The sequence below is a fragment of the Typopeltis vanoorti genome, chromosome 6 (genome assembly GCF_054136105.1).
Source record: "Typopeltis vanoorti isolate ZY-2024b chromosome 6, IOZ_Tvanoo_1.0, whole genome shotgun sequence".
NCBI lineage: Eukaryota > Metazoa > Arthropoda > Arachnida > Uropygi > Thelyphonidae > Typopeltis > Typopeltis vanoorti.
Genome location: NC_143554.1, coordinates 83,735,767 through 83,751,806, shown reverse-complemented (window position 1 = coordinate 83,751,806; position 16,040 = coordinate 83,735,767). Strand labels below are relative to the sequence as shown.

Below are 16,040 nucleotides of genomic sequence, written 5' to 3'. Positions count from 1 at the left end.
CACTGACAGTAATACCCGAAACACATAACGCACGTTTACTATTTATAAGTATTAATTACTAGGAATGGGAATTGGTATCACTCGAGACTAATGTCATAGTCCTCGAGAGTTTCGAGAATTCCCCGAGATCACAACTATATTTAATGTGCAGGCCTATTTTCTTTTACAAAATAAAATATTAAATACTTGACTCACGATCTTTGGACATAAACCATTATTAAGAAAAATAAAAATTGAGCGAATTCGAATTGAAGGCAAAAATCGATGTTAAAAATCTATAGATTTTTGCCTTCAATTCGAATTCGCTCAATTTTCACAATTTATTTCTTTCAAACATCAAAATTATGTCTCTTTCATAAAAGATCTTCTTTGCAACCAATGCTGTTGTATTCGAGATCCCGATTTTTGTCTTCTTCCGTGTGATTGGTGTGCATCAAAGTGAATATCCGAAGCTCTTGAGATGTGGCTTGCAATGCAAGAAACGAGTATCGAGACTCTCCGGTTTGATTTCTCATCACTATTAATTAAAAAATGTCTTAAATTATTTTTCCATTCTTGCTCATTATTTAGCCATGTCAATTCATAACATTAATTAGCCAGGTGGTCAGTAAAACCAGCCGGGTGGTTTGCCCATTCAAAAGGTCCTGGGGAGAACATAGCTCCTCAGTAATAATGCTTACATGACTAATGTAGTATTAGGTGACTTTAACAGCCACAGCACTAACTGGGGTTATACAAAGTACAATGAAGATGGAGAACTTGTTGAAAAAATGAACTGCAAACTTCTCATTAAATCTAATACATAATCTGGAACTCCCAGCTTCTTTCAGCAGTGCCAGATGGAAGTGGGGCTATAACCCTATATTTGTTATAACCCTATATAAACCTCATATTTTTTAGTTCAAAAATATCCAACACTTGTGTTTAAAAGGTTTTAAATCCCATTCCACCCCAACATAGACCTATATGCTACAATTTAACCCATCCATTAAACATAACAGAGTCCCTTATAGACTAAGATTTAACTTCAAAAAAAGCAACTGGGAGGATTTCATGGAAGAACTTGACCTCTCCACACTTAGGTCAGTCCCTCCAAACCCTCAAGAATATTTTCAATTCTTAAAAATGCAGAGGAAAATCTCCACCAAACACATTCTTCAAGGATGTCATACAAACTACATTCCAGGCTTCTCTAATGATATGCAAGCCCAGTATGCTAAACCATGCTACTTACAACTTTACAAAATCAACTCCCTTCTCAGAGGAGACTATCGATGCAGGAGGAAAAATTATGCTCTGAGATGGCAGAGGAAAGAGATTCCTAATGGAAAAAAGAAATAGACGTCCTTGACATGACTCACAGTAGTAAGAAGGCATGGAACTTTATCAACAGAATTAAGAAGGATTGCACTAAATTAATAGCTAATCAAATTGCTCACCAGTTGTGCTGAATGGAAAATTCCCTAAAACACACTTAAAAAAATAAGATATTAAGAACTCCAAGTGAGGAATAAAATTTGATTAACTCTGATTTCACGATTACTAAACTCAAGGCTGCAACAAACCTATTAAAAACTAGAAAATCTGAAGGCCTCTATATCTGTAATGAACAAATTATCTGAAGGCCTCTATATCTGTAATGAACAAATTAAACATTTTAAACTCATTATAATGGGTTTCTGCTGCATACATTAAGACTTGTTTATATCATTCTGCATTATCTTTGTTTAGATTCTTTGTGTTTGTGCTGATTTACCTATGTGGAGGCATACTGTATATGAAATTAGTGAGAGGAGCTTCAGGAAAGGAACTGATACCACATTATGATTTTTGGCTAGACCTTCCATTATTAGTTCGGGTATGTATGTTTATATTTTTTGTACAATGAAATTTTTTAGTGAACTTCATTAGTACAGTAAGCATTTGACATATAACAAGAAAGAGAGTGTACTGAGTATTTCTTGAATGGTTATTCAAGTGCAGTATGCATTCTGTTATTTATAAATATTTTATTTAAATACATATTTGCATTAAAATATCGTAAATAATATTTTAGCCAAGAATTGATGAAAAATTTAAATAATTATGTAGAGTGTATGTACTGTTACTGTTTATATGTATGTATGTACTGTTACTGACAGTCTGCAGAAGATGATGATGATGCTTGCTCAAGTTGATGGAAGCAGGAGAAGAGGAAGACCAATAATTAGATAGGTGGATAGAGTTAAAGAAGCAAATGGAGTGCACCTAGAAGTTCTGAAAGACATGGTCAGGGACATATCAGAATGGAGAGTGTGTGTGTGTTCATGGAGTCGCCAGGAGTCGGAAACGACTTGATGGAACATAACACACACGCATGTACTGTTACTGCTTACGTTGTTGACATTGCAGCAGAACAGTTAGTTGAGTGAAACTAATTTCTTCAGTTCATGGATAATTTTTAGACACATGGGGAAGAAAATACTGCAGAAACTGAATAATAATATTTCAGTTAATTTTTTAGAAGATATTTACCTCTACACAAAGGTGCCTGTTGATGGTGATATCACCAACTTCACTTTAGAGAAGAACTCGGATGTGACAAATGCTATTTGCATGATGTCACACAGTGTTTCTTTGGTTAGCAACAGAGCATGCTGTTAACTATCTTGTACTTCCATAACTTCTTTTGTAACACTGCTTGCTTGATTTCGCCATTCATCCATCTCATTCCTACACTATTTATATGCTTAACTCTTGGTATGCAGTTATGTATTGCTTGTGTTAGATACTGCCTTATCATTTCCCATGCACTGTTAACATGATGCTAGTTGACTACATAACTTCTGATTAATCACCCACTTTATAGTTGCACATAGACCTTCTTGATAACTTTTTCCTGTTTGACCACCTTCCAAACCAAACCTCTGGGAAGTAAATTCAAAGTTATGGAATAATATGGATCCAGAATTTTCATGAATTTGAGAAATAGCATGGAGGTTTTATTTAAGAAGTGGTCAGGTGTACAGTTTGTTAATGGTAACTGATATTTTCAAGTACTTCTTATAGGAATCTGTTCATTTGAAATAAAGGAATGGTTAATGATTGCTACTGTCAATGGTGATTGGAATAGAAGAAACTAGAAACTAATATATGTACTTCATTGTTATGTGAGAACTTTCATATTGAATGGAAATAGCATTTGTTAAAATGTTCGGTCAGTTACTGGAAGGTAAGCCTATTTTGTTTCTTTAATTCTCATGTTGAAAGTGTAATGGACGGTTGCAGCATAGACATTTGATATAATTTATCTGCTCTGTTTAGTTCACTCACAGAACTAACTGTTGAAAGTTTACTCAAAGTTACTTAGAGTGCAACTAATAGATTACTATGATGATGTGTCTTGGCTTATATATTTGTGATTGAGTTTTTTAATTTTTAGTTGAGCTTACACACAGTTCATCTTTAATTGTTTGTATAGTTCAAATTGAGAGAAAGTGACAGGTGACTTAATATTTTTAATTCACAGCATAATTTTTTTTGTGTTCACTAGATGAATTATGTATATATGTAATTATGTGGGCGGTCTGAAAAGTTCTTGGCCTCGACCATAGATGGCAACACTATCAGCACGATTTTTTATTGATTTTTCTAAGTTGGTTCATCTGTCATAAGCATCCATGTGAAATTGCAAGTCATTCTATCAAGTAGTTTGTTTTATACAGCTGTCTGAAGCAAAAGTGTTGTCTGTATCCCTTGAAATGGATAAAATTGAATATCATGTGGTTATAAAATGCTTTGTAAAAGAAGGTTTAACGTCAAAAGAAATTCATTCGAAGTTCATAAAAGTTTATATGCACTCTTCTTCTTTCACAATTAAGAAATGGGCTGCCAAGTTTAAATGTGGCTGTACCAGCCTTGAAGATGATGCACGTAAAGGACATTCAAAAAGTGTAACAACACCAAAAATCATTGATCAAGTGCACGATATGGTATTGGATGACCGGTGAGTCAAAGTGCATGAAATTGCTGAGATATACGCATTTCAAAAGAACGTGTAGGATATATTTTGCATGAAGAATTGCAAATGAAAAAGCTTTGCACAAGATGGGTGCCGCACTTGCTCATAGCAGATCAAAAATCCACACGCATGAAAATCTCTGAACATTGCTTGGAGCGTTTTAACAAGAATAAAACTGATTTTATGCATCAATTTATTACTATGGATGAGACTTGGATTCACCATTACCCACCAGAATCCAAACAGCAGTCAAAACAGTGGACAGAAGCCAGTTGTTCAGCACAAAAAAGACAAAGTTGGTTCCATCAGCAGGAAAGGTCATGGCATTGGTGTTTTGGGATGCTAAAGGCATTTTGTTTAATAATTATCTTGAAAAGGGTAAAACAATAACCAGGAAATATTATTCCGATCTTTTAACCAGACTGGATGAAAAAATTCATAAGAAAAGACCCAGTTTGCAGAAGAAAAAAATCATCTTTCATCAGGATAATGCACCTGCCTACAAAGGTGTTTTGGGAATGGGAAAATTAAGGGATTTGCACTATGAATTGTTGAAACATCCACTGTATTTCCCAGATTTGGCTCTCTCTGACTTCTGTCTCTTCTCAAAACTAAAACTCTTCTCTCTGGTCAGTGTTTTTCTTCAAATCAAGAGGTGATTGCAGCTGTATAGGGGTATTTTGCAGATCTTACTGGGAACCACTACAAGGACGGGATAATGGCACTGGAGCATCACTGGAATAAACGTATTAGTCTTAAGGGAGATTATGTTGAAAAATAATTTTGAAATTATAAATTCGTTTTTTCATTGTTAGACCGAGAACTTTTCAGACCACTCTCATACTATAAATAATATTTTGTGTATTAAATTATTCTTGTATATACTTAAGTTTCCTTTGAATTGATTTATATAAGAGGGGCCTGTAAAGACTCCCCCCATGTATAATCACAAGAAAGAATATACTAGTAGCAGGGTTATGAAGGTCACTTATGTTCTTATATCCTCATATCTTGTGGTTATATCAGTTGCTTTAATATCATTTTTGTTTTAGGTTTTTATCAGAACATTACATCGCCTCATATACTTGTCTGATCAGTAATAGCGTTTCCATAGGAGACAAACCTGAGTATAGTATCCTTACTGTAACTAAAATAGATGATTGAATACCAAAAGGAATTCATTCATTATCATTCGTCATATAAAAATAGCAATAAAACAGTATCATCGAGCACATTATCTCCAACATCTCTAGTCCCAACTCACAAGCCAGTTCTTAAAAATTTCAGATGTCATGTGTGCATTTTTCTTAGCATGATACTGAGCTGGTGAACTTGACATTCTAATGCCAGGAATTAGAATGTAGAGTTTAAAGCATCAAGACCTGTCCCTTTTTCCAATAACTAACAGCTTCTATTTATTGGTTTCTTACATATTTGAACATCATAACACTTACATGACCAATTGCTTTTTTTTTTTATTATTATTCAAACAGTGTAACATGCATATAACGCAAGGAACCATCCAGTCAGCATGATAAAATAACGCTGCTTCATCAGCACTAAATTTTTGAAGCAGGATTATGTAATTTTACTAACACACTATGAGATTGAGGTTACTGGCTGGCCCAGTTAAAATGAGATTGTGTCCCCAAGTAAATTCTTGTTATACTCTCATCTTTTTTTTTCTTCTAGGCTTATTCAAAAAAAAAAAAAAAAAAAAGCTGCCCTGATTAACTATTGGGCCAATTAACCAGAATCTACTGATATATTTAATTAAGTTCTGTGGTTCTCTATTGAAAATGCAGCTGAAGCTTGTTTTGGTCTTTTTGTTGCTGATTTTTATTCCAAATTTGTTACAACTGTTATGTAATTTAGCCAGTTGCACTGGATGTGTTTAGGAGTAACAACACTATATCTGCATAAAGCAAAGAGCTAAGTTTGATATTGTAATTATAATATCAGGTTTAATGCCACTCTCTTTACTACTGCAATCCATATAGATGATGAATAAAAGTGGAGATAATGTGCATCTTTGTTTTATCCTTGATTTTATAGCATCTTCCTGTATTTCCTTCATTTCTAACTGCTGATTTACAATGCAGTTACAGACTATGTATTGCTCTGTTTAATTTATTTACCCCATCTAAGTTTAGTGTTTTGAAAAGTTTTTCTTTGAGCACCTTCTCTTTTGTTTTTTTCAAATCTGTAAAACTTCAAGATCCTTTTCATATTCTTTTGATTTTTCAGTTATTTGTCATAAAGTGAAAAGCTGATCTTGACAACCTCTATTTGGCCTCAACCCTGGTAATTGTTCTCCAGCTCAACCTCTATTCAAGTATTCTTGAATAAATCTTACCTGGAACACTTAGTAAAGAAATTCCTCTCTAATTCTCACATTCAACCACCCCTCTCTTTTTTTTAAAAAACAGGTGAGAACCATGAGAGCTCTCATAGTTCCCATCTCTCCAATTATCTGGAATTCAACCTTCCGACCAGGTCCTCTGAATTATGCAGTGTAGCTACTGCAAAACTTTTAAAGATGGCAAATTAAATTTGGAAATAGACAACAGTAGGATAAGTAAAGCTTTTATTGTGGGGAAGCCAGCTGAATAAATTTATAAGGAATAAGAAAGAAATTAGCCAAAACACAAAACTAACGATATACAAGATGATTTTCAAACTAGTTTTAAGTAATGGATCTGAGAATTGAGTTAGAAATAAAGTACTTGATCAAGGACTAGACACCACAGATAAGAGTTCTGAGAAAGATTAGGGGAGTGAACAGATGGCATCAGTGACAGAATCATGTTAAAAATGAAGATATTCGAAAGGAACTTGATATTCAAGTTTACATTCAAGAATGTGTGAGCAGAACTTAGTGGTATGGTGACTTAAATGTAATGGGTGAGGAATGGTTAGCAATACATGTTGGATGGCAAGAAAGAGACCTAGAAGAAGATCAAGGTGTAGGTGGATTGATTCAGTCATGTGCCTTAGAAGCACAAAATGTTATATATGACAATATTGGAGTGCTCTCAAGTAGTAGAATAATTTGGAGGAAAATCGTTGATAAGAGATTAATAACAATGTAAACTTAACTGTGTAGTGTTGTCATAAGTGGCCTGAACACCCCTTGAGGATTTACAGGAAATTGATGATGAAAAAAAAGGTTTCGTATGAAATGCATATACACATTTATCTGACCTTCTAAACAATAATCCTTCAGTTAACTGTGACTGATATGTCATCTAACTTGTGGTAGAGTACTATGTAATTTTGTACTTCACTTATCCAACCCTTCATTTATCAGAACAGTACCTTCACCACTGTTGTTGGGTAAACAGTAGATTACTGTACATATTAGATAATGTTAATTATTAGGGAGTATTCCAGTGGCGACCAGTGAAAATTTTAAGTGGGGGGTGCTGCATATACAAAATAAGAAAAATAATTCATTTTCCTAATCAGTAAGCCCCCCCCCCCCTGGGCAAAACCCTGCAGTTGGTTCATGAAAATCTTACTTGTTGGTCTTATTGTTACAATTAATATTGAATTTAATTCTAAAAATGTGGATCAAATGGATAGAAGTCAATAAATTTCATTTTTCTATTTATTTTTACCTAAATTTTACACTTAAGCCTGACAAGTCAAGAAAAACACTTTGCCTTTATTTATGAACTATTTTTCAAGTTTCCACATTACTTTTTACATTACTAAGTTTCAAGTTTTTATATTACTTTTTTATTGATGTATGTTTTAGGAAAAAGCATTTTACACAAAAGTACACATTACATTTGCTGCATTTCCATGCTGTCTGTTTACATCTTTTCATGGCATATTCATGTCCTTTCTCAGCTTGTGTTTTTTTCATAGCACACAGTACATCTTCTTTATTAGAAAGGATCGTTTTGTTTTTGAAATTTTTATTCTATTTTCGTAATAAAACACCATAGTCCCAAGGAAAACATTTTTTTTTTTCTAGTGTGGCAGTCAATGTATTAAACATGATATCAAAATTATTTCCCCACTCAGAAATGATTAAAAAATAAGTTCATGATAAGGAGTACACTGTAAGGTCTTCTATCAATCTGCATTATGGAAGTTATCACATGGCTATATAGCCACACAGCCATGCTGAATAGAATTTAGGAAATTCTATCAAAATAGGATGGGGAGTAATGTATCTTCCATCCCTTTTTTTTTCTTCTCCAGGTAACTAAAATGATACTTTTATGTTTGTAAGATCCTGTATTCTATTAACAGGTGGATTTTGTGAAACAGAAGTACTATAGCAAACTGTTTCTTTGGATCCTGTGAGTTTGCAAGAATCACCTGCATTATGATATTTTTGCATCAATGAACACCTTGTTTATGAATGTTGGTTTTGTTTTTATAGTTGTGCATTTAAGTCCCATCATCGATAAAACTTTTCTGCCATCAATCAAATTCCCTCTCTCTCTATTTAACTCTATCAGCAGTATTCATATAAATGAAATATTCTGACTTTTATTTTACTAGAAACAGTAATGTTCCTGTGTGGAACATTACTGTTTTAAATTCTGCTGCTATGAAAAAGGTTACTTATCAGATTCTTTAGTGGACAGTAGATGATATGATCTGCTTTCATCCACTGAGTTGTTCATCAGACTAATAGTTAACATTAATAGAAGAATACATGGATGAAAACTTGATTATCCATGATAAAACATCAAAAAAATCTATTTTTACTTTTTAATAGCTATTTAAAAATATCTAGTATGGATACTCTAAAATGTGGTATGAAAATTATCTAGGATTTAAATGTTTCAGAATAATCTTTTTACTAATTACTCTGAATGTTTTATAACCTAAATCTTGTCATTCTGCATGGCTTTAGCAGTTTGAAAAATAGACAACATAAGAAACTTCAGCAACAATAAACGATAACATAACATGTCATAGATTACTGAATATTTATTAGTAATTTAATTGTGCCATTTATTTGTAATCCATTACAGAACCCACAGTATGAGATGAAAAACTTGGGTTGGGTCATTCAATATGAATATATATATATGTAGTATCTGTATACATACTATATACAGTTTCTTAATTATCAGAGAGAATACAAAGATATCATGAGAAAGAAAAAAAATTGCCCTTATAAAGAAAATTAGTTTTCATAGAAAATAGATGGATATATAATATAACAGATTACTTGATTTTTTTTTTTTTTTAATAGGATGGCACAGTCTTTGTGTTTAGCGGTTGCAGAACAGGAAGTGGATATGAGAGAATTTAAAAATTTACAGTCAAGAAAATAAGGCTGTACAACAAACCTGAAATTTGTAAGTCAACAGAAATATTCTGTTGCTTTAAGATGTCTTTAGATTAAGATTCAGAGGTTTTCAGGTTTATGACCTCATCTTTCTACAACAGTGCCTGAATATTTTTTATGAAATTTTGTGATAGGGTGGGGAAACTGTCCTTTTATCTACAGTAATCTCAAGAATTTTTTCCTGGTAGTTTTTATACTTTTGTCTTGTGGCTGCTTTGCATTAAGTTATCACGAAGTACATCAAAAAAACTGTTTATACTTTTTAATGGCTATTTAAAATAACTATATTATCAAATGTGCATATTATTTGTCTGAAAATGTACTTAAGGCTAATATCCTGAGGAAACAAAAAAACATTGAACAATAAATTGCAATGCCTTAATTGTGTATTGTAACATTAATAGAAGAAAAATCTAGAATTAAATTTGCTGCTTTGAATTGTACTTTTGCATTGTGCCAATCTTTTCTTTATTGGTTAAGATTACCAAACCTGCTAGTCATCGATAAGGTCAAAATAAATAGTTTTGTGTAGTTAACACTGTGTTCATCTAAATTCAGTACTTACTGTTCATTAATAACTAGTGCAGTATACCATCCAGAAATTATATGATAAATTAATAGTAATGCATTGTCATAATTCTTTTTAATCACTTATTTTTAAATTATCTATTCTATAAAATGCAGTGCATTTCATATCAATAAAATGAAGTCAAAAGAGATATGTGGCTTGATAAGCATTGTTATTAGATGTATTTTGCAAAATTTAAGCACCTGTTATGATTCTGTTTGTTATCCACATGTAGCAAACCTTATATATATATATATATATATATATATATATATATATATATCAGATGCACACAGATGAAAGGTTGCAAAACCTACAGCACATCAGTACTGTGCCTGTGGGGGTGGGGGTATATTGCAGTAGCCCTGCTCTGGCTTGATGAAATTTATTAAAGTTTTGAATGACACAAAGATGTTCATGTAGTCCAATCAGATCATTTTCAGCAGTTCAAACTCATATTTATAATTGAATACTGGCTTGATTGAATTTAGTAAAATGTGGTATTTAGAGTCTAACAAAATTTCATTATTTTGCCAGAGATCCCAAAACGATAATGAAGTGATATTTATCAGTTAGACCATTTTGTGGGAAAATTCAGTACAATACATAAGTTTAAGCAAAATATGTTTCATAAATGTACTATAACTCTTGACACTGATTTTTACAACAAAAAAAAAAAAAAAAAAAAAAAAGTTAACCTTCATGGTATGTAAACAGTTGAAAAAAGTATTAAGAGCAATGCCTATTTTGTCATAAGCAACAGCAGAATTTTTTTTTGTTGTTGAACTAGGTTGTAGGTTATTCGAGACTGGTTGCTGAAAGATTCGTTTTGTTTGTATTAGCCAAATGATCTAAAATGAAATTCTTTCCTAACTTGATGAAATTGAATCAAATTTGGTACTTAGAATTTGTTGTCAACTGAACCATTTTAATTGCAAAAGTAGGGAGAAAGATGGTCTGTTATACATATGCAAAAATTGGCTCTAGATATAGTTATTGTAATAATGAATGGTGTCAACAGACATGAATACTATCATGAAATTAAGCTTTTTGTTTGACTCTGCAATAATTAACTCAGTTGTATAACATGCATCTAATATTTGTTATTATACACTTATGTATAATAATATTGTATAATTAATATAATAATAACTCTATTGTAAAATATATTTTCTAATAAATAAAATTAAAAAAACAAAATTCAAAATAGACAAACAATCACATGATATCAGTGTGTGCTGCTACACATCAAATGAGAACTGTATTGCTAAAAGACATTTAAAAGGATTCATTTTACATAGAGAGAAAATTAGGGGGGGTGGGGAAAGCACAACTCTTCAAATTGTATAATATGATATTTCCGAATCATGTTTGTTTACTAAGTGCATTTACATTAAATTGAATTACATGTTTTTTACTCAGTTAATAATAAAAAAAAATTGATTTGTATAATTGTTCTTTCTCTAGAATTATATGAAGTAAAAGAATTAATCACTTAAAGTATTGAAATTATGCATGTTTACTTGCTAAGACCAAATTTTGATTTCTTAAATATGAAAAAAAAGCAATTATCATTTAAACAAGCATTACTACAGAAACTCATTAATATCTTTTGTTTCTTCAAGTCAGCTCAATCACAGTAAACTTTTCACCCCGTATGAATTTTTCTCCCATGTCCAAGATTGCAAGTGAATCTTGAACAATCTTTATATATCTCTGCTCTAGCTTTTTCATCATCATCAAATGCCTGACATGTAACCCAGGCAGGGGATATGGTATATTACGATAGTACTACATGAAACAGTTAATCATTACTAACTTCCTATTGACAATATTCCTCTAAATTAATCTTATCTGTCAACACTCCAATATTATCAGATCTTATATTTCTGTCTTCTAAGCATTTTTCACTGTATAAAACAACATGATCTTCCTCTGGGTCTTTTTCCTGCCATCCTGGTAAAATGCGATTGTTTTGCAAATCTTTCTCATTGTGTTTAAATGACCATACTACCTGAGATCAGCTCTGCCAACACATTCCTGAAGGCTAACAATGCTAAGTTGTTTCCTAATAGCCTCATTTTTAATGATAGTTCCATTGATGCAATCCGTTCATTCCTCTAATCTTTCTTAGGACTCATATCTGTGGTCTTTGAATCAAGTATTATTTGTAACCTAATTCAGATCTATAAGGTAAAATTGGTTTTAACACTGTCTTGTATATAGCTAATTTTGTGTTTTGACTAATTTCTCTCTTATTCCACAAATTTATTCAATTGATTTCATGCCATACCAGCTTTATTGATTCTTTGTCTATTTCCATATTTAATTTACCATCTTCACTAAAAATCAACGCAGTTGACATTTTCAACGATTCTGCCTATTGTCTTTGTCTTTTTATTGCTGATCTTCATACCGTATCTATTATAACAGTTATTTAATTTAGTCAGGGAATCTTGCAGAATTGTAGCAGATTTATTTAGAAGTATAACATCATCTGCATAAAGCAAAGAGCTGAGAATAACATCTCCAATTTTGATATCAGGTTAATACCACTTTCCTTCATAATGTGATCCATATACAAAATGAATAACAGAGGGGGTTAATGTATATTTTTTGTCCAACACCAGATTTAACATCAAATCCATCTTCCTGTACTTCATTTCTAACTGCTGACTTATAACTCAAATAAAGACTAAGTATTGTTTGATATAATGCTCAATTGACACCATACAACTGTAGCATTTTGAATAGCTTTTCTCTTGGCCCATTGTCATATGCCTTTTTCCTGATCTACAAAACTTAAATACAGATCTTTGTTATATTCCCACAATTTCTCAACTATTTGTCGTAACATGAAAATTTTATCTTGACAGCCTCTGTTTGGCCTGAATCCAACTTATTCTTCGCCGATTTTCCTTCCACAATCCTTCTCAACCGTTTCTCAAGTATACTTGCATAAATCTTGCCAGGAACACTCAGTAGGGAAATACCTCTGTAATTCTTACATTGTTTTATTTCCATATATAAATATGGGTACTATCAGAGCTCTACTCCAATCATTTGGAAATCGTCCCTCTCTCCAGGCCTTCTGAACTATGTAGTGCCTCCACTGCAAGACTTATACCTCCATACTTGAGCATTTCTGGTCAAATATCATCTGCTCCCACTGCCTTTCCATATTTCAGGCTTTAGATGGTTTTTTCTACTTCAAGAATGGATGTGTATTTCTGATTGCAGGTTTGTTGAATGTTTTTTACTACTATGCTGTCATCACTGCTTGTTTCGTTTAGCAATTTTTCGAAGTAATTACTCCATACATCAAGGATATCTTTTCACCAGTTTTCATGTCACCTTGATCATCTCTAATTCCTTTTACAGCTCTTTCTTCCATTTTTGAGCTTTTTCAATAGCCTCCAGAATATTTTACCACCTTCTTGATATTTATTTTCTATGTTCTTACCAATCTTCCCATGACTTTTGTTTAGCTACTTTTACACAGTGTTTAGCTTTTTTACATTTGTCTCTGTATTCTCTAAGATACTGACTTATTTGCCAGGAACTTTTGATATGCTCTCTTCCTTCACTGCCTCTTTAACTTCATGTGTTCACCATGGAGTTCTGATTATTCTATCCTTGCAGACAACTCGCCACATGCCTCTCTGGCTGAATAAACCAGTATTTTCTTCAGGTTTTGCCACTGACTCTCCAAGGTTTGGTTCCTGTTTTCAAACTCTCTCATTTTTTCATGAATAATGTTTGTGTATTTTAGTTTACAGTTTACATCTGAGAGCTGCTTTTATTCACTCCAAGACGTTCATTGACAATCACGTGATATCGTGTGATGCGAGTTCTCACTTGTCAGCCGATCACGCATTATCGCGTGGCCGTCACTATCAAGTTTCTAAGCGGAATAGTATAGTGGCCACGGCGAAACGGCGCATAATATTTATACTGGCCACTAGGGAAGGGATCGGCTTTCGTGGAGTGGGGATGGCCGCCAGCCATTGTCTATTGTTTATGTTAGCCAGTGCGCACAGTGGCGGCGTTCGGACAAGGCGACAATGCGACGATTTTATTTAGTTATTCATTGATTTAGCTTGCTTGAAGTTTGGTTTTTATTTATTTTGAGTATTGTTTTCGTTTTTTTTTTTTTTTAGTACGTTCCCTATAAATGTTGATTTTTGATAATTATTTTTTTCTATTTGTACGTTATTTTTAAAAATTCTATGTGATTATAAAAGACTGATAATTAAAGTTATAATTATTATATTTAAATGTTTTTTATTTGTAAAATATATAACTTATTTGACCGAATTACACATCACGCGATATCGCGTAATAGATATTTAGAGTACATCAATCCTATGTACATAATAATAAAAGCATATACATAATATATTAAATTATTTTGAGCACAATAAAAACTAAATAAAAAAATAAAAAAAATTTGGCCACCACACGAAATTCCAATTTTCAGCTTGGCAATGAACGTGTTAAAACTTTCTTACATGTTCTTGTTTTCAATATGAAATTCAATTTTATCCTGCTCAAGACTAAATGGTGATCACTTCCAATTTCAAATCCTCTGTACACTCTAGTGTCCTGCACCAGGGAGAAAACATCACTATCAACAATGACATAGGCAATGAGACTTTTCTTATTCCTTGCCTCTTCTCTCCATGTCAATTTGTGCACATTTTTATGTTGGAACATTGTGTTAGTAATAACCAGTCCATGTTCTGAGCAGAAATCCATTAGATATTTGCCATTATTAGTTTTGCTCTTTTCTCTAAATTTTCCCAAAATATTTTTGGGGATCTGCTATTTAGATCCCCCCAACAAGGATCAACTTTTTCTTTTTCGTTGTATCAGTTGCTTTCTCTAAAGCCTTAAAAAAATTCCTCCACTTCTACCTCAGTAGAAACTTCTGTTGAACCATGGGCACAAATAAGTCTCATTGTCCATTTCCCCATTCTGACATTTGCCCACATCACTCTATTTGATATTGCTTGTCATTGAAGAAGATTAGCCTCGTATTTTGTGTTCAATACTATAGTTACACCTTCTTTTCCCTGATTGTGATTGTCTGAATATAACATTTTGCATTCATCGCTAAAAAAAATTCTCAGCAGATTTTGTCTTTTTTTTTTGTTTGTTTCAGCCACCCCTATTATGTTGATCTGGTACTTATCGAATTCTTCAGCTACCTCCATTTCTTTGCAATTCAGGCTTCTTATGTTGATAGTACCAACCTTGAACTGTGGTGTGTGTTTCAGGATTTGTTCCAGTAGCTGACTTTTCGCTGTTTGTCCTGGTTCCCTGTGAAAACAACAGGCGCCTTGTTTAACAAGGCCCCTGTTGTTTTCACAGGGAACACCCTAGCCGGCATGAAATTCTGTCATGTTGTACTATCATTAGGCATCCTCATTCATTCAGTATCCAGGTAGATATATCACAGGATGCACCACGAGAAGGTGAGGATTGGACATTAGGTCAGAAGCCCTGGTCGGTTCTCTGCATTCTTTTAAAGGTTATGTGGAGGTGTCCTCTCTGTTATACGGCTTTGACCCTGAAGCACCCCTTATTCTACATTACCAAAGCATGACGCCTTTCATATTTTTTTCTTTTTTGAAGCCATTTTATTCAGTTAGTCAACCTATCTGATATATTTCATTTTAGCATGTTCTAGACTGGTAGGCCGGTTCTCCTTGAATTTTGAAGACTTGAAAGGGATCCCCCCCCCCGGCGCATGCGGCACTCCAACCCCCTGAGTTCCGGACTGGTAGGACTGTTCTCCTTGAATTCTGAAGACTCGACACTCAGGGTAGCCCTGAGTTTCAAAATGTTTCAAATAACTTGACAAAAAAAAGTTACAAAAAAAGGCTTATCATTTTATATTATAGAGTAGATTTTAGCATGTTTAGAGCATATATTTTTTCATAAATTAACACGATAATACAAGGAAAAGAATGAAATAATATATTTAAAAGCCATATATTTCAATCTGAAAATTACAGTCATCAATGGCATCAGGCAGTTGAATGCAGAGTAGAACAATGGATTATTTAAAACAATTGAAGGCTGCGTGATGTTATATGTAGAACAATGCAAAGGAATAACTTAGAAACCAATTTTTTTTTTTTTTTTTTTTT

General features: G+C 32.9%; 1 protein-coding gene across 2 annotated transcripts in view; it reads left to right on the top strand.

Moving 5' to 3' along the window:
• LOC150105644 (cation-dependent mannose-6-phosphate receptor-like) overlaps nucleotides 1-9,853 on the top strand; it is a 179,358-nt gene extending 169,505 nt beyond the window's left edge. For both annotated transcript variants that reach the window (XM_090394969.1, XM_090394968.1), the window contains exons 6-7: nucleotides 1,732-1,858; nucleotides 9,222-9,853. In XM_090394969.1, the coding sequence (XP_090251095.1) occupies nucleotides 1,732-1,858; nucleotides 9,222-9,281 (187 nt within the window). In that variant the 3' untranslated portion in view covers nucleotides 9,282-9,853. The remainder of the gene's footprint in view (nucleotides 1-1,731; nucleotides 1,859-9,221) is intronic.
• Nucleotides 9,854-16,040: the final 6,187 nt, after the last annotated feature.